This window comes from Canis lupus, chromosome 5, assembly GCF_048164855.1.
Source record: "Canis lupus baileyi chromosome 5, mCanLup2.hap1, whole genome shotgun sequence".
Lineage (NCBI taxonomy): Eukaryota > Metazoa > Chordata > Mammalia > Carnivora > Canidae > Canis > Canis lupus.
The window spans coordinates 48200659-48217081 of NC_132842.1; the positions used below are offsets into that span (position 1 = coordinate 48200659).

General features: G+C 34.5%; 1 protein-coding gene across 8 annotated transcripts in view; it reads right to left on the reverse strand.

Annotated features, from left to right (window-relative positions):
• The window catches only part of ERCC8 (ERCC excision repair 8, CSA ubiquitin ligase complex subunit), a 57185-nt gene that overhangs the window by 34395 nt on the left and 6367 nt on the right, over nt 1–16423 (reverse strand). For 6 of the 8 annotated variants that reach the window (XM_072826584.1, XM_072826579.1, XM_072826580.1 and 3 more), the window contains exons 2-4: nt 12405–12500; nt 7255–7356; nt 2988–3111 (exon numbers count right to left, since the gene is read on the reverse strand). In XM_072826584.1, the coding sequence (XP_072682685.1) occupies nt 2988–3111; nt 7255–7356; nt 12405–12500 (322 nt within the window). Of the gene's footprint in view, nt 1–2987; nt 3112–7254; nt 7357–11142; nt 11168–12404; nt 12501–16423 lie in introns of all 8 variants that reach the window. The other 2 variants (XM_072826586.1, XM_072826587.1) reach the window with 2 other exon arrangements.

The window sequence follows — 16423 nt, forward strand, 5'->3', positions numbered from 1 at the left end:
AATCTTAAAATTTGTATGGAACCACAAAATTCCAAATAGCTAAAGCAATCTTGAGAAAGAAGAAAAGCTATAGGTATCATACTTCCTGATTTCAAACTATCTCACAAAGCTATAGTAATCAAAACAATATGGCATTGGCATAAAAACAGACACACTAATCAAAAGAACAGAATGGAGAGCCCAGAAACAAACCCATGCATATATGGTGAATAAATTTGTGAAAGAGGAGCCAAGAATATAAAACGCGGAAAGGATAGTCTCTTCATGAAAGGATATTGGGAAAACTAGAGAGCAACAAGCAAATTGGACCATTTTCTTACACCATATGCAAAAATAAATTACAAAATAGATTAAAGACATGAGGAGTGCTTGGGTAGCTCATTTGGTGAAGTGTCCAACTCTTGATCTCATGGTTGTGAGTTCAAGGCCCACAGTGGGCTCCAAATAATTCATTAAAAGCTGGATTAGGGAAGCCCTGGTGGCCCAGCGGTTTGGCGCTGCCTTTGGCCCGGGGTGTGATCCTGGAGACCTGGGATCAAGTCCCCGCGTCAGGCTCCCTGCATGGAGCCTGCTTCTCTCCCTCTCCCTGTGTCTCTGCCTCTCTCTCTCTCTCATGAATAAATAAATAAAATCTTTTAAAAAAAAAAGCTGGATTAAAGATTTGAATGGAAGACCTGAAACCATAAGACTCCTAAAAGAAAACAAAAGCAGTAAGCTCCCTATTACCAATCTTCTTCGGGTGATGATTTTTTGGATTTGACTCCAAAAACAAAGGGAACAAAAGCAAAAATAAACAAGTAGAACTAGGGCAGCCCGGTGGCTAAGTGGTTTAGCGCCACCTTCAGCCCAGGGCCTGCACCTGGAGACCCGGGATCGAGTCCCATGTTGGGCTCCCGGCATGGATCCTGCTTCTCTGCCTCTCTCTCTGTGTCTCTCATGAATAAATAGATAAAATCTTAAAAAAAAAAAAAAAAAAAAAAAAAAAAAGTAGAACTACACATCAAACTCAAAATCTTCTGCACAGCAAAGGAAACCATCAAGACAAAAAGACAACTTACTAAATGGAAGAAAAAATTTGCAAATCATTTACCTGATAGGAGGTTAATACCTAAAAATACATAAAGAACACATACAACTCAACAGCCAAAGACCACAAACAATCTAATTCAAAAGTGGGCAGAGGAAGTGAATAGGCATTTTTCCAAAGAAGACATACAAATGGCCAACAGGTCCGTGAAAAAGTGTTCAGTATCACTAATCATCAGGAAAATGCAAATAGAACCACAGTGAGCTATTACCTCGCACCTATTAGAATGGCTAATTTAAAAAAAGACAAGAGATAACAGGTATTGGTGAGGATGTGGAGAAAAGAGAACCCTTGTGCACTGTTGGTGGGAATGTGAATTGGTATAGCCACTGTGGAAACTGGTATAGAGGTTTCCCAAAAAATTAAAAACAGAACTACCTTATGATCCAGCAACCCCACTTCTGGATATATAACCAAGGGAAATGAAATCACTATCTTGGAGAGATATCTTCACCCCCTTGTTCATTGCATCATTATTTATTTTATTTTTATTATAGCCAAGTTGCAGAAACAATCTAAGTATCCATAACTATATGAAGAGACAAAGAAGATGAGGTATTTTTGCACAATGAAATAGTATTCAGCCACAAGACAGGAGGATATCTTGTCACTTCTGACAACATGGATAGACCCCATGGGCATTACACTAAGTGAAACAAGTCAGAGATGACAACTATTGTATGATATCACTTTATATGTGAAATCTACAAAAGTCAAACTCATAGAAACAGAATAAACAGAATAAAATGGTTACCAGGGGCTGGTGGGGTGAGGGGGAACGCAAAATGTGGGGTGAGGGGGAATGCAGAATGTGGAGATGTTGGTTAAAGGGTACAAAACTTAGACAATTAAGAGAAGAAAAAAATTATGCAGGGAAAGCAACTTGAGACAAGAAATATAATACAATCAAGATGTGATCAGAAGACAAAAGGAGGTCAAATTAGAGACAGCAAATAATTTAGGTGGAAAAGAGTTAGAAGCTAAGGTTGAGGGAGTAAGGCTTAAGGTTGGGAGAATTAGAACACCAGGCTGAATTTAGACAATGGAAGTCCCTAGAGGTTTTGGGTAGAGACAAAATGAAACCACTTTATATAAATTTTATTCTGGAGTAGAACTTACTATGGAAAATATAGGAAGCAAAGTAATGCAAGAATAGCACTTAAAAGTTTTTAGTAATAGTCTAGATGTACACTGTTGGAGAGAGAAATTGAAGAGAAAATATGGGAGAGTTTAAAAAAAGAATTGCTAAGATTTGAGGACTAAATGGATGTGAGGAGTGGTCATGTTCCGTTTGGAACATGTTATATTTGAGGAGATTACCCTACTTTAAAAGTAAGAGAGGTTCAGTAGACAGGTAAGGAAATATGGGACTAAGCTCAGAGAAAGGATTAGCACTAGAAATATAAATTTAACCAAATATCATAAAAACTATCTTTTATTATCTATCTTTGTTATTTAGTATCTACCTATACTAAGCAATATTAGTAGCTTTCTTTTCCTTTAAGATTTTAAGTCAATAGAAGACAAATGTAATTTTTTCCTTAAATCACTAGACAATAAGTTTCAAATAATAAAGATAATAATAACTAATGTTTTTTGAACACTTACCATATGCTAACCACTATTCTAGGTACTTTACGTGTATCAACATATTTAGTCATTCTATAGGGTAAAATCACTACCCCCATTTTCAAGTGAGGAAACTGAAACATACAGAAGTGCAGGCACTTCTATAATGTCACAGAGCTAGTGAGCAGCAGAGCCAAGACAGGGACTCCAGCAGTCTAGCTCTCCTCAACCACCACATATATAACATCTTAGCAAATGATCATACTAAAATACCTTAGGGTACTTCTTCTTCACCCTATAGTGCTATTTGGAAAGGTTTTAATATACTTACTTGTAATGTATTTGTATCCCACACCTTCAGAGTTTTATCAAATGAGCTTGATGTGAACATGCCAGTGTCATGAGGATACCACTGTACAGTCTCCACACTATATTTGTGAACATCAGGATGGTTTCTACAAAACAGCAATCGTATTTAGAAATACTTGACTTATGTGAGTTTCAAAATGGATACCATATTAATAAGTAGCACTCTCAAGCAGCAGAATATGAATGGTTAAACCTAGATCACAGGCCTGCATCCCAGCTGGCCAGAGGAGAAAGTCCAGGCACCTTTAGTTTCAGGTTTCTGTAGCTAATATGGAGGCCTGCTTCCTACCAAGGCTCATAGAATGGGAAACTTCCTATTTCTACATTTGAACCTGGAGGAATTAGCCAGCTACAGTGGACCTGTTAATAGAGGGGGGCAATGATTTTTCCTTACTGTAAGAGATATCTTTTCTGGTTTTGGATTTGTTTTTCCCAAATACCATTTTAACAGTATAATCATTCTGAAAATTGTTGAATGCCTCACATAGTTGCAGGGTATCCCACACAATATTGTTTCTGATCAAGGAACTTACTCAATGACAAAAGAATGCAATCGGTAGATGTCCAAGGCACCATACTTATGTAACCCACCACCTATAGAAACATGATCTGTTGAAGACTCAGTTATGTTATCAGCTATAATACACTACCTTGTAAGGGAGATATGCTGTCCTAAAGGAAGCAGTATATACTCTGAACCAGTGATAAATATAGTATATGTGTCACTTTACTAAATCTTAAATCACACAAACTGGCTATTAAGTAACGTTTATGAGAAGAAGATGGAAATTTGAACACCGAGTGGATATTTAATATTAGGAAGTACTGTGTGAGATAATAGTACCATGGTTAAGTTTATAAAATCTTTATTTTTTAGTCATATAAACAATAATGAATAAAATACTTTGGGGATTTGCTTCAAAATAATCTTCAGGGGGAGAAGCAGAGTTAGATATTAAACAAGATTGGTTATGATTGATAGTTGCTGAAGCTAGGTGATGGGTACATAGTTCATTATACTATTCTCTTCTTTTGTCTATGCTGAAAATTTTCCATAACAAAATTTAACAGAAGACTACTAGAATCCTACCTAGATAGGACGAGCATGAGTTCTAATTCCTTAAGGTGAAGGTGTGGATCACAATACAGGGTGAAGGACATTAAGCGAATGAATGAATGAGAACATGAAGGAAAGCCTTAAAGTGTTAGTTCTGGCTGCAAAAAGGACTATAGTGTCTACCCCTAATTCCTTTCTATGTCATGTATAATTTACATATTTTAACTGATTTCCCTTTTCTTTCATCTCTCTTCCCTCCCTTATTTTATACAGGTTAACTACAAATTTGAGTCCACAGGTTGCATAATTTGATCGAAGATCTTTGTAAACTAAGTAGAAACATGGACATTATCTTGACCCAGAGCTGGATGTGGTAACAAAGTAGACTTTTGGGAAAGGAATGATTATATTTTGGTTGTATCGTGAATACATCCTTTTTGGTTGTGGTTTGGATACTATGAACTTTTTTTTTTTTAAGTTGGATCCAAACTCCTCCCATTTGGGGAACAACTCCTTTATTTAATTGCCTCTTGTTACAGAAAGCTAGGGACTCCAGACATTCTCCTTCCCTCTCCCTTGGCAGTAAGGGCATGGACCTATGTCCTACGCCTCCTCAAACCTGTCTGGAACTCTTAAAATTCTAGCTAGTAATGCAAAACCCAGGGATATTTAACATTATTCATAGTCATGGAGTTAAAAGTCTGTGTTGGTGACATGTTTGCAGAATCCAAACAAAACTGTTCCAGTGGTGTGTCTTTGTCTTAGTTTCTTTTAACTTTCTGCTCATTTCTACACCTTTCTCTTATCTTCCTGCCAGTTATATGAGAAACTAAATATCTTTCCAATAAATTTCTGCTTAAAACAAGGAAAACTGATTTCTATTTGCTTCTAAGAATCTTGATGTATACCAAGATTTTCCAGTTATAATAAAACAAATTTTTAATGTCGTAATTAAAAATAAAAGCTGATTTATATTTTAAATTTAAAGTTCAGAATAGGACAAAATATTATACTATTATCTTTTATGTTTGACCTGTTATTCTCATTCACATTTTAAGGAGAATTTTGGTATAGAAAGGCAATCTTTTTGGTGTCTAAGAACATACACATTAAGTAAGGCAAAAATAAATATCGGCAAAGTCTAAGCCATATTAACTTAATAAAAATTTTTAGTGGTTATTTTGTCAAGTTATATTATAAAGTCGTCAGATATAAAAATGCACCTTAACTAATTTTGCAAACATGCTCAGTGTATGATCATTTACATCTAAAGTTGTGCTTTTAAAGACAGAGAGAGAATCCAAGAAGAACATCATGGTAAAACAAAGGACTGACATACTAAGCATTTACTTAACATACCACAGAAGCAGATCACAGTTCCTCAGGAATAATGTTAGATAGCATGTGCTATATATGAACATACTATTTTGATATATAACGAATTAAACAACTTAAAATGTTAACTAAGATAAAAGAAAATGAATAGACTACCTTACACTTTAGAATTTAGGGGTTTTTTTTTTGGTACAAGTGGAGTGAGAATACAAAATGGTGCAAGCCGTTAGAAACCAAGTTTCAAACTATTTGAAGTGTTATCTTATTTTGTACCAAATGTCCCTATAATTATATTGCTTTACAGTGAGTGGACTTACAGTTTTTAACATGCTTTTTAAAAGATAATATTTCATTTAAGACTTACCAGAGCCAAGAAACAATCACAAATCTCCTCCTAAATATTCCATGGACTTAGTACCTATTCTAGTGCTTTGGGAACAGCTTTAATATAGAGTGGTTGTTGACATTAATAGTATGAAGTTTTTCCTCTTGAAAGCATTTTCCCATAACCCTTTTCCACTGTTAATTCAAAGCTGCGCTCAGTATTGGATTGGATACAGGTGACAAGAATTAAGTAGACATTACAGACAAACTACAACAATCAAAGAACATCTTTCTAGACTCTTAAAAAAAATTCTCACAAGACTAGAAAGCTGGTAGAGAATAGTCAGGAGATGAATGTTGGCAAGGATGTAAGAAAGGGGAACTCTCACACTGTTGGTAGAAATGCAAGCTGGTGCAGCCACTCTGGAAAACAGTATGGAGGTTCCTCAAAGAGTTGAAAATAGAGCTACCCTACATTCCAGCAATTGTACTACTAGGGATTTGCCCCAAAGATACAAATGTAGTGATCTGAACAGGCACCTGCACCTGTGTCCACAGAAACCAAACTATGGAAAGAGCTCAGATGTCCATCAACAGATGAATGGATAAAGAAGATGTGGTGCATATATACAATGGAATATTACTCAGTCACCAAAAAAAAAAAAAAAATTAAATCTTGCCATTTGTAATAATATGGATGGAACTAGAGGATATTATGCTATGCAAAATAAGTCAATCAGAGAAAGACAATTATCATATGATCTCATTCATATACAGAATTTAAGAGACAAAACAGAGGATAATTGGAAAAAGGAAGAAAAAAATAAGATAAAATCAGAGAGGGAGAAAAACCAGAAGAGACTCTTAGTCATAGGAAACAAACTGAGGGTTGCTGGAGATGGGGTATGTGATGGGATGGGGTAAGTGAACATCAAAGAGGGCACAGGATACAATGAGCACTGGGTATTATAGAAGACTGATGAATCACTGACTTCTACCTCTGAAACTAGTTAATATACTATATGTTAATTAACTGAATTTAAACTTAAAAAAATGCAAAAAAAACTGGAGACAAGACAGAGGTATGTTAAGTTAGGCAGTTTGAGTAAGTAGAGAGATAAGATGGTTGTGTGTCGGTATGTTACGTGTGTGTGTTTGGTGAGGGATTGTCAGTACATTTACTGCTTCTAGCCATTAATCTTTCTGTTATATTAATATCGGTTAAAAATATAATTTGTGCTTATAATTAGCTGAAAGGCTTATAAATAAATCTTATACTAAGTGGTACTAAAAACTATAATTAGTTACTGTGGTGTGCTATGTAGGTGAACAACAAAAAGGACATAACCAAAGGTTTTTATTTTCAAGAAAATGTCAAGGGATATCCACGTGAAATGTGACATCTGAACAATTTACTTGAGATCATCATATGACTGCTATTTTCATATTTTGCATCTGACACAAAAAGTACTAAAATGTTTATAAATTCATGAATTACATTTTTAATACACACCTGCCAACGGAACACACTGCTTTACATGTGTAATAAGGTTGTCTGCTGGAGTTCTCAAGATCATAAAGTACAATCACACCATCTGAACCACCTGATAACATGCTAATAATAAAAAAGTTCACATTAATTTATCGTTTTATGTACTTCATTTACTTATTACATATTTCTGAAAATTACTCATCTACAAATACCCAAATGTATTATGCCCACAAATACACAGTAAATCTTCAATAATATAGATTTTTAATAAACTAAAATTTCTCAATCTAATATTTGCAGAATAATATATAAAGATTCAATCTGTGACCATTTAAAGTTTACCTTTATAATTCCAAAAAGGACAGTAGAAACAAGATGGCAAAATATCTATGTTCATTAAGAAAGTAAAATATTATGAAATCATTCTTAATGTCCTAATAAAAATTGTGCTAAATGAAAATGGAATCAGACAGACCAGCTGCTACTGATGTTAGCCTGCTATCTGACTCTGGGCAAGTTACTTCACCTGCCTAAGCCTTTAAACATTTGTGAAAAAGGGTACATTTTCCTAAATCATAAAGATGATGTAAAGATAAAAGTTATATGCAAGTGAGTTTTATACTGCCTCATACAAAAAAAGGGATCAATAAACGTTAGATTCCTTCCATTATTAAAACCACATTTACTCATTTTAACTTTGAGCACCAGAAATGTGCTATGTACTCTGCTAATAAAACTCTGTGAACAAGACTGGCATAGTTCCTGTCTTTCCAAGTCTACAATCTGGCAGGAAAGAAAAACAGATCTATGAATTTATATCTAGATGAAGTATTGCTATTTGTTAGTCTTACTGCTCATAGTCAAACCTCATGTTGCTGTCTCTCAACTCATTCGGGTTCTCTGATTTTATTCTTCGGTAAATTCCTAAGGAAGGGCTAATGAGAGAAACAGTCCCTGAATTCTTATGTGCTATTGACAATTTGCCTGTTCTTTTGTACTTGAAAATCAGTCTGGATATATATATATAATCCTTGACTCATATTTTAATTCCTTGAACATCTGAGATAAGAAACATCCTTTCTTTGGGAATAAACTCCCAAATAAGTTTAGTTAAAATAGGATTTCCTTTGCCTTATATATAGTTTCAGATCTCACTTATATTAGGCAACTTTTCTTGAATTATAGCTTTAATATTGACTCTGTTCTGCTCCTTTGGGTTTCTTGTTTGGGAATTCCTATTAAATGTATGCTGAATCTTCTTTGCATATATCTTTGACGTATGTCTCTGTATCTTGAATTCCTTACCTTTCTCCATTTCTTTTTTTAAAATTTTCTCCTTTCTACCTTCTATTTCTAAGGTATTACCTCTTATATTCATTTGCTTTATTCCTTACACCTGCCTTTTATTTCTAATCTTTTTTTTTTTCTAATCTTTTCTTGAGTTTGCTCATCTCATTTCTGAGTTTTCTTAATTTCAACTTCTGTTATTCTTCTAGATCTTGTATCTTTTTAAAATAACCTTTAGCTAGGTTTTGAAATATTAGATATAGAGTTCTCAACTATTTTGTGGGTATGTCTTTTTGGCACAGCTACACTGTCTAAAGGGGCATTACTTAGTCTCTTTGTTCTTATACTAATTTTGAATGGACTCTGATTTTAATTCTATTATTTTGCTCATATTTCTATAAAATTAATTTTCTTAAACTTTAAAAAGGAGTCTTGGTTTAGAATAATATTTAAATTTTGTATCTCTAGAATATCTTTTTTTTTTCATAAGATGTTTAATACTATGGAAGCTCACTTTCAGAGATTTTTCTTGGTTCTGTTCAGCTCCCCAATTTTTTTCTGGGCCATTTTTTTCCTTTATTTCTATTGTTCCTATACTGCTCAATTTGGATTCTATTCCAAGTAGTTTCTCCTCATTATAGGGCTTTGCTTTTGGGAGATCTTAAGTTGATTAGCTGGAGAGATTATAGGATCTAGACTGCTCCAGACCCTTTCAATCTTACTGTAAATACCTCAATAATTGGGAGCATGTCATCCTCTCCCAAGAGACATCCACTGTTGTCAGGTTAGCTTGCTGAACTTTCAAGTAACGATTATTTCAGAGTTAGAAGGTCTACTAGAATGCTCCACTGGTTTCCATTGCCTCTTCTGATACAGACGCTGATACCACATATATCTTGTAATTATCGTGATTTGTTCCCACTCAACCATATTTTGTGGTTTGTGTGATATGTGATCACTTACACTTGTTATAAGTGTTATACATTCATTTTTTATAATCACCCTCTTTAGTTTTTTTGTTATTCAAAATGCAAGATAAAGAGCTTCTGCCAGAAATGAAAACAATTCTTTACTGAGAAAGTCTTGTCTATAAAAAAAATCTCAGTTCATCTAAATTGTGTGCTTAGTGATGGACTAGACTTACATTCTGGCACAAGCTCCTTATCTTGTTGTTAACCAGTTACAAAGGGTTCATGAACCAGCAGCATGTCCAAGTAGCACTGATTTATAGACTTGTTTTTTTTTTTTTTTATAGACTTGTTTTAAGAAAAATTCAATACCAATTTGTAGAACAATAAGGTTAATTTAAAAGTAGCTCTCCAAAGTTCTTTGCTGAATCTGATTGATGATGGGTAGTAAAGAAAGATAGCAAGTAATGCCATGCTAAAGTGTTCATTTTTTTTAGTTAACTTTTGTAGTTAACTAAGTGTACATAGGAAAATATTTAGAAATTTTAACAACTACAATTCTTATTTTCATTGACAGAATCTTGCAGCTTGTTTGGACACACCTGTGAGTTACCTGGACACCAAAATCAATTCTGAAAATATTTTTGCTTCCTATTTGAATTTTGTGAAATACTTTTTTTTTTTACACATGGCACTACATGTATTCTCAATGCAAAAACAAAAAATTATATTCAAAGGTAAACATTTTAACTGAATTTAAATTGTATTTGCAGTTATGTCAGACGTTTCATCTTTGCCAGAATGATTTCCAAAAGATTTCCTTGGATTCTATTAATTGGTTGAAACAATTGAACCACTATTGGAATTAAATGATTTTGTTTTCGAAGGATCTGTTGACAATGACATTATTTAACTGTGAGGTTATTATTCCGCTCATAGAGTAATGACAGTAAGAGATATAGTTTCATGTTTTTATATGAACAAGAAAACCTGGTATTAAAGATGAATAACATTAACTTAGAAGAATTTAAAAGATATCAAAGAAAATTCAAGCTTCACAGAATGATATGCAAATGTACTTTATGAAAATGCACTTGTTAAAATATTATTTTCAGGGAGACTACTTAATAAAAATTCTAACTTTGGAAATAAGTGCTTCATTACCAGATGTGCACATTCTAGCTTCTATTATGATTTCAGTGATATCACTATAACTCTCATGGTGGTTGATAAATATTAAAAAGTATTTTGAGCAAATTATATGGCCACTTATTTTCTTAAGAAAAACATTAATATTTACTTTTCCATTAAACATCTATTTTTCTTTTTATTACTCTCTTTGCTGCCAAATGCAAAATGCAAGTTTTGGCAAACAAGTGAAATAGTTACAGATTTTACCATGCAATGGAGGAAACCACCATAGTAAGAATCGACATTTCTCAGTATGCTCTGCGAAAAGACTCCTCAGCCTGTATTTCTCACACATATTTTATTCACATATAATCTGTGATTTCTCATATTTTTCATTGACTCTGACAACTGGTAGCTTACTGGCTTCATGTATTTCACAGGTTAGACAAATGATCTCTATTCCAAATGGCTGGCTGGAGAAGCAGTACTGATTATCTTTTCCATAAGCACCCATGAGTAAAAGAAATCAGCTATTCCTTCCTGTTCATGTCATTATTTTACAGGCAAATGGACCACAGCTGACCTGAATGGGAGGTGCTATGTTGCATCTGGAAAAGTTCAGAACACAGAAAAGAATTATATCACTAATCACCTTTTAGATATGACCATGTGTTGAAGTGAGAATGTGTTCACTGTATATGTTTCCTATATACTGCTACGTGGGACTATGACAGTGGCTGAAAATTAAAAACACAATTCTATCAAACCTGTCTGGTTTATTTTAATGTAAATAATAATAACTCTTTATTATAATACAAAAACTCTGCTAAACATACATGATACAATAAACTTTAGTTACTTCTATACTTGTTCTAACCACAAACCACATGGAGCTTTTTGAACTTTCTTGTAAGAGTAATACGGGATCAAGATTTTTTTTTTTTTTTTTTTTTTTTTTAATGATAGTCACAGAGAGAGAGAGAGAGAGAGAGGCAGAGACATAGGCAGAGGGAGAAGCAGGCTCCACGCACCGGGAGCCCGATGTGGGATTCGATCCCGGGTCTCCAGGATCACGCCCTGGGCCAAAGGCAGGCGCCAAACCGCTGTACCACCCAGGGATCCCGATCAAGATATTTTAAGTGGGTGTGAGGCATGTTCATATTCACAATTTTCAAAACACTCGAACTGTTGTATGGAGAATGGACTGAAAGGAGTAAAAGTATAGGTGATAATGCTTTGGATTAACAGGAGTGAGGGCAACCATTTATGATATGCCAGGTCCTATGCTAATTATACATTACACGTATAATCTCAAATTACAACAAACTTGTCAGGTAGCTGTTATTGCTGGCATTGCAAAGCTAAGGTAACGGAGAATTAAAAAAGGGTTAGGTCATCTGCTCAAGGTCACTTAGCTGTTAAGTGGTAAAGCCTAGGAAGAGCTCAAATAGTGGTCTGGACTTCTTCAACTGAATTCTCCAACATATACCATTACTTTTTATATTCTATCTATATTCCCATTAGACTCCTTCAGAGTAGCAACTCTGTGTTAAAATGATAGCTAAAAAGCACACACCCCAGCACTTAAAAGCCCTCTGCATCCAAAGAGGTTCAATGTCTGCTGATTTCACAAGGAATATATTTATATATAGTAGTTGGGAAATGTTTGCCTGGCAATATTTTAAGAGTGTGATGTTATGTATTTATTTAAATTAGTAATGTCAGATTTAAAATGCTACAATTTAGAACTTTTACTACTTTTTATGAACTTTTACATAAGTAATCTGAAAGCAAGATTTTACTGCATATCATTTTGAAAAAAAAAAGACTGTATAATGAACTTACTATCTTGCTTCAACAGGTTCAATGTCCAGGGTGTTAACTCCACTGCCATGGATCCTTTCAACATCTCTGTCTTTGTTTAACTCTAGTCCCAAAACCCTTGAAAAAAATTTAAAAATGGAAAGGGAGGAAAATAAAGATAAAACTAAACAATAAAAAAGCAATTTAAGCATTAAAAACATCCTTACTTCACCAAAATTACATTTAGTAGAAAAATTACAAGTAACACTTAAATCTTCTACCATACATTCAGAGGTATTTATAAATTTTTAAAGATCTTATATGAATTTCAAAAATACCAACAATACTAACAATTACATGTAAAGAATTTCTTTGAAGCATTATCTTAAACTTCCTTTGAAAGAGGTAGTTTATTAAGTTTTTATTAAGATATTTAGAGACTGAAATAAATTTCATGAACCAAAGGTTAAATTCTTCTATCTTAAACTCAACTGAGGACACCTAGTGGACAAAAGCTTAAATTACAGTACTTAAAAAAATCCCCGCCCCCCCACCCCCCCAAAAAAAATTTCCCTTTAGTGTTTCTTATACCTTAGGTAGAAACACAAGGAGTACGTTCAATTTAACAATTAAGCACATTTAAAGAAAAAAAAATTAAGCACATTTTTAAAAAGCTAATTAAGTATATATAAAAAAATGATTAACAAGCACTCTTAAAATAAGATGAATGATATTTCTGATATTGCATAACTGTAAACCATCATTATTCTGGAGAGGATATTAAGATTAAATGATTTAATACATGAAAAATGCTCATTACAATGATTAGCACATACTAAGTGCCCACTGAATGTTAACTATAAGAATTTTAAAAAAAAGAATTTTTCTTCATTTGTTGGATGTTAAAGAGCATTGAAATTAATTTAACTAAAATAATTTCTAAATTCAATACTGACCAACATGATGCTAATCTATAGGAAAATTTTTAGCCTATTTGTCAGTTTTATTTTTAAAAAATAACAATGCATAGTGCTAGAAAAGACACAAACTGATACTTCTAATGTACTCACGGTAGCAGTATTAGTAATTATAAATGTTTTAGTAATCATTTTAGCATATCAAATGTTTATTTATTTTAAAGATTTTATTTATTTATTCATGAGAGAGAGAGAGAGAGAGAGAGGCAGAGACACAGGCAGAGGGAGAAGCAGGCTCCATGCAGGGAGCCTGATGGGGGACCCCATCCCCCTGAGCCAAAGGCAGGTGCTCCATCACTGAGCCACCCAGGTGTCCTTCAAATGTTTGATTTAAAGATATACACGTGCCTTTGTCTTCTTGAACAGTTTAGCCTTAGGTTCAAATATCTAGTCTAACCCCTAACTCCTTTTCTGACCTTGATCAAGAACAGTAACAGCTAGTATTAAGGGCCTACTATTTGCCGACACTGTAATTAGTGGTGATAAGTGTATGAGTGGTCATCCGAAGTGGTGGATTTCCTAGGTGTTAGGTTATATTAGTAACTGCTTTTCCTGATTATAAAACTAAGACGTAAGTAATCTGTCCAGGGTCACATATCTAACAATTGGCTGAACTTGGATCTGAACTCTCATACTTTCACTCCAGACTATCAGGCTCTTCTGCCATCTCTGAGCTTCAGTATTTCACCAGAAAATAATTTTTCACATTTTCCAGTGAAATTCCATTTTTTCTTCTTAAAATAGTTTTCTATTTCATGATTTTTCATTTTTATTTTATTTTACTTTACTTTTTTGAGAAAGAGAAAGAGCATGCATGAGCAAGTGAGGAGAGGCTGAGGGAGAAGGAGAGTGAGAACTGTAAGCCCCAACATGGGGATGGATCTCACAACTCTGAGACCCTGACCTGAGGTGAAATCAAGAGTCAGACGCTTACCTGAGCCACCAAGGCACCCCTACTTGATGATTTTTCAAATAGTAATGTGGGCTTCTTGTAACCAGTAAAATATCATACAAACATGGACAAAGGTAATCACCCCTTCCTTCAGTTTCTTTCTCTAAATAGTGAGAATATGGTTACCATTATCATTAATATGTTTATTTTTGATCACGACTCTATGTAACCAATCTCCCATCACCAACATCATCCCCATCACCAACAAGAAAATTGCTCACCAGGCTCGGCCTTTGGTTTTTGCCTCCCCTAACACCCCTGTCATCTAGGCTTGTCAGTCCCAAGTAGACTACCTCAACCTGCTCAAGGTCTGCGATATCACTCTAAGCCAATCTAATCCCAGCCTGTGTATGGAAGCCTACCTTGCCCAACCTAAAGACTTTAGGACTGAATATTTAGGGGAACTAAGAGGGGCTAAGTGAAGGAAAGTAGGAGGGTAATAGGATAGGGAAACAAGGGCAGGGTGTGTGTGGAAGGAGGCAACATGTGCAAAAATGAGTTAATATAGCAGGTCAGAGACTGTTATCCGTGGAAAGGCCCACTTGTAAGATTGGCCTTTGTCTGCTTCTGCGATTTCAGGAGGGTCGCTATCATTCCTGGATAAAAATAGTTCACTGTGCTTAAACTATGTGGAGCAAACAAGGTGCTTTGTGATAAATACCTGCTTTCCTTCTGGGAGTCTGGAATTTTGGTACATGTTATGTACATACGTGTGCATGCTACAAGTTATGGTTCATGCACTGAAAGAAGAGATAAACAAAGTCCTTCAGATGGAAGGGAAATGATATAAGAAGAAAACTTAGGATATTAGGATTAAAGAGAGAGCAATGGAAATGGTAAATATCTAGGCAAATATAATTGACAATTCTTCTCATTCAAGTATGCTTGATAGCTGAAAACAAAATGAAAACATTATCTGATGGAGTTTACAATGATGTAAATGTAACATGTGGGACAATGTGTACCATGGAGCGTAAAGATAAAAGTTTCTATGTGCCAAATGAAAATAATGATTTCTAAGCAGAAAATGAAAAATGGGTATTTTATAATTCCTAGAGTAACCACCAAAAACATATAATGAGATGTCACAAGAGATAAATTAACATGGGATATAACTTTTCAAATAAGCTTGAAAGGGAAAAAAAAAAAAAGAAAACAAAAACATAGAGCAACCAGCACTCTCATCCATCACTGGTGGGAATGGTAAGCTTCTAGAAAACTACCAGTCTTAGAAAGTGAAACACAGGCTCTACTTATTCCACTGTTAGGCGTGCAGCCAAGAGAAAGGAAAGCACATATCCACACAAAGACTTGTACATGAACGTTCATACGTAATAGCCTAAAATTAGAAAGATTTAAAAGTCCATCAACAAGTGAATGGATGAATAAATTGTGATATATCCACAGAATAGAAAATTCCTCAGCAGTAAAAAAGAATCAAGAGGAGAAATTTCAAAAATAATTACGCTGAATGAAAAGAGCCAGACAAAGCATGATTTTATTTACACAAAATTCTGGAATATGCAAGTAATCTGTGCTGGCAGAAAGCAGAGGAGTTGTTTCCTGGAGTAAAACAGGATAAAGCAGGGGAAGAAAAGAAGGATTACAAAGAGTTAGGATGAAATTTTTGGCTTATGGATATTTGTTATTTCGATGGTGATGGTTTTAAAAGCATTTATGAATGTCAAAACTCATCCAACTGTTTAATGTGCAACGTATTATATGTCAATAGCACCTCAAGAAAGCTGTAAAAAGAAGGGGTAAGAATTGTAAACTTTGCCTATCAGTGTTTATGCTTTTGCCTTAATCACTGACAAGGAGGGACTTGGGGCAAACTATTGAGTAGACATCTTCCTTAAATAAAACAGGACTGTGTAGTTGTTTAGTTAAGCAAAGATATCACTTAATGCAGTGAATCTTTAAAAAAAAGGAACAGGGGATCCCTGGGTGGTGCAGCAGTTTGGCGCCTGCCTTTGGCCCAGGGCGCGATCCTGGAGACCCGGGATCGAATCCCACATCAGGCTCCCGGCGCATGGAGCCTGCTTCTCCCTCTGCCTATGTCTCTGCCTCTCTCTCTCTCTCTCTCTCTGTGACTATCATAAATAAATAAAAAAAAAAAATTAAAAAAAAAA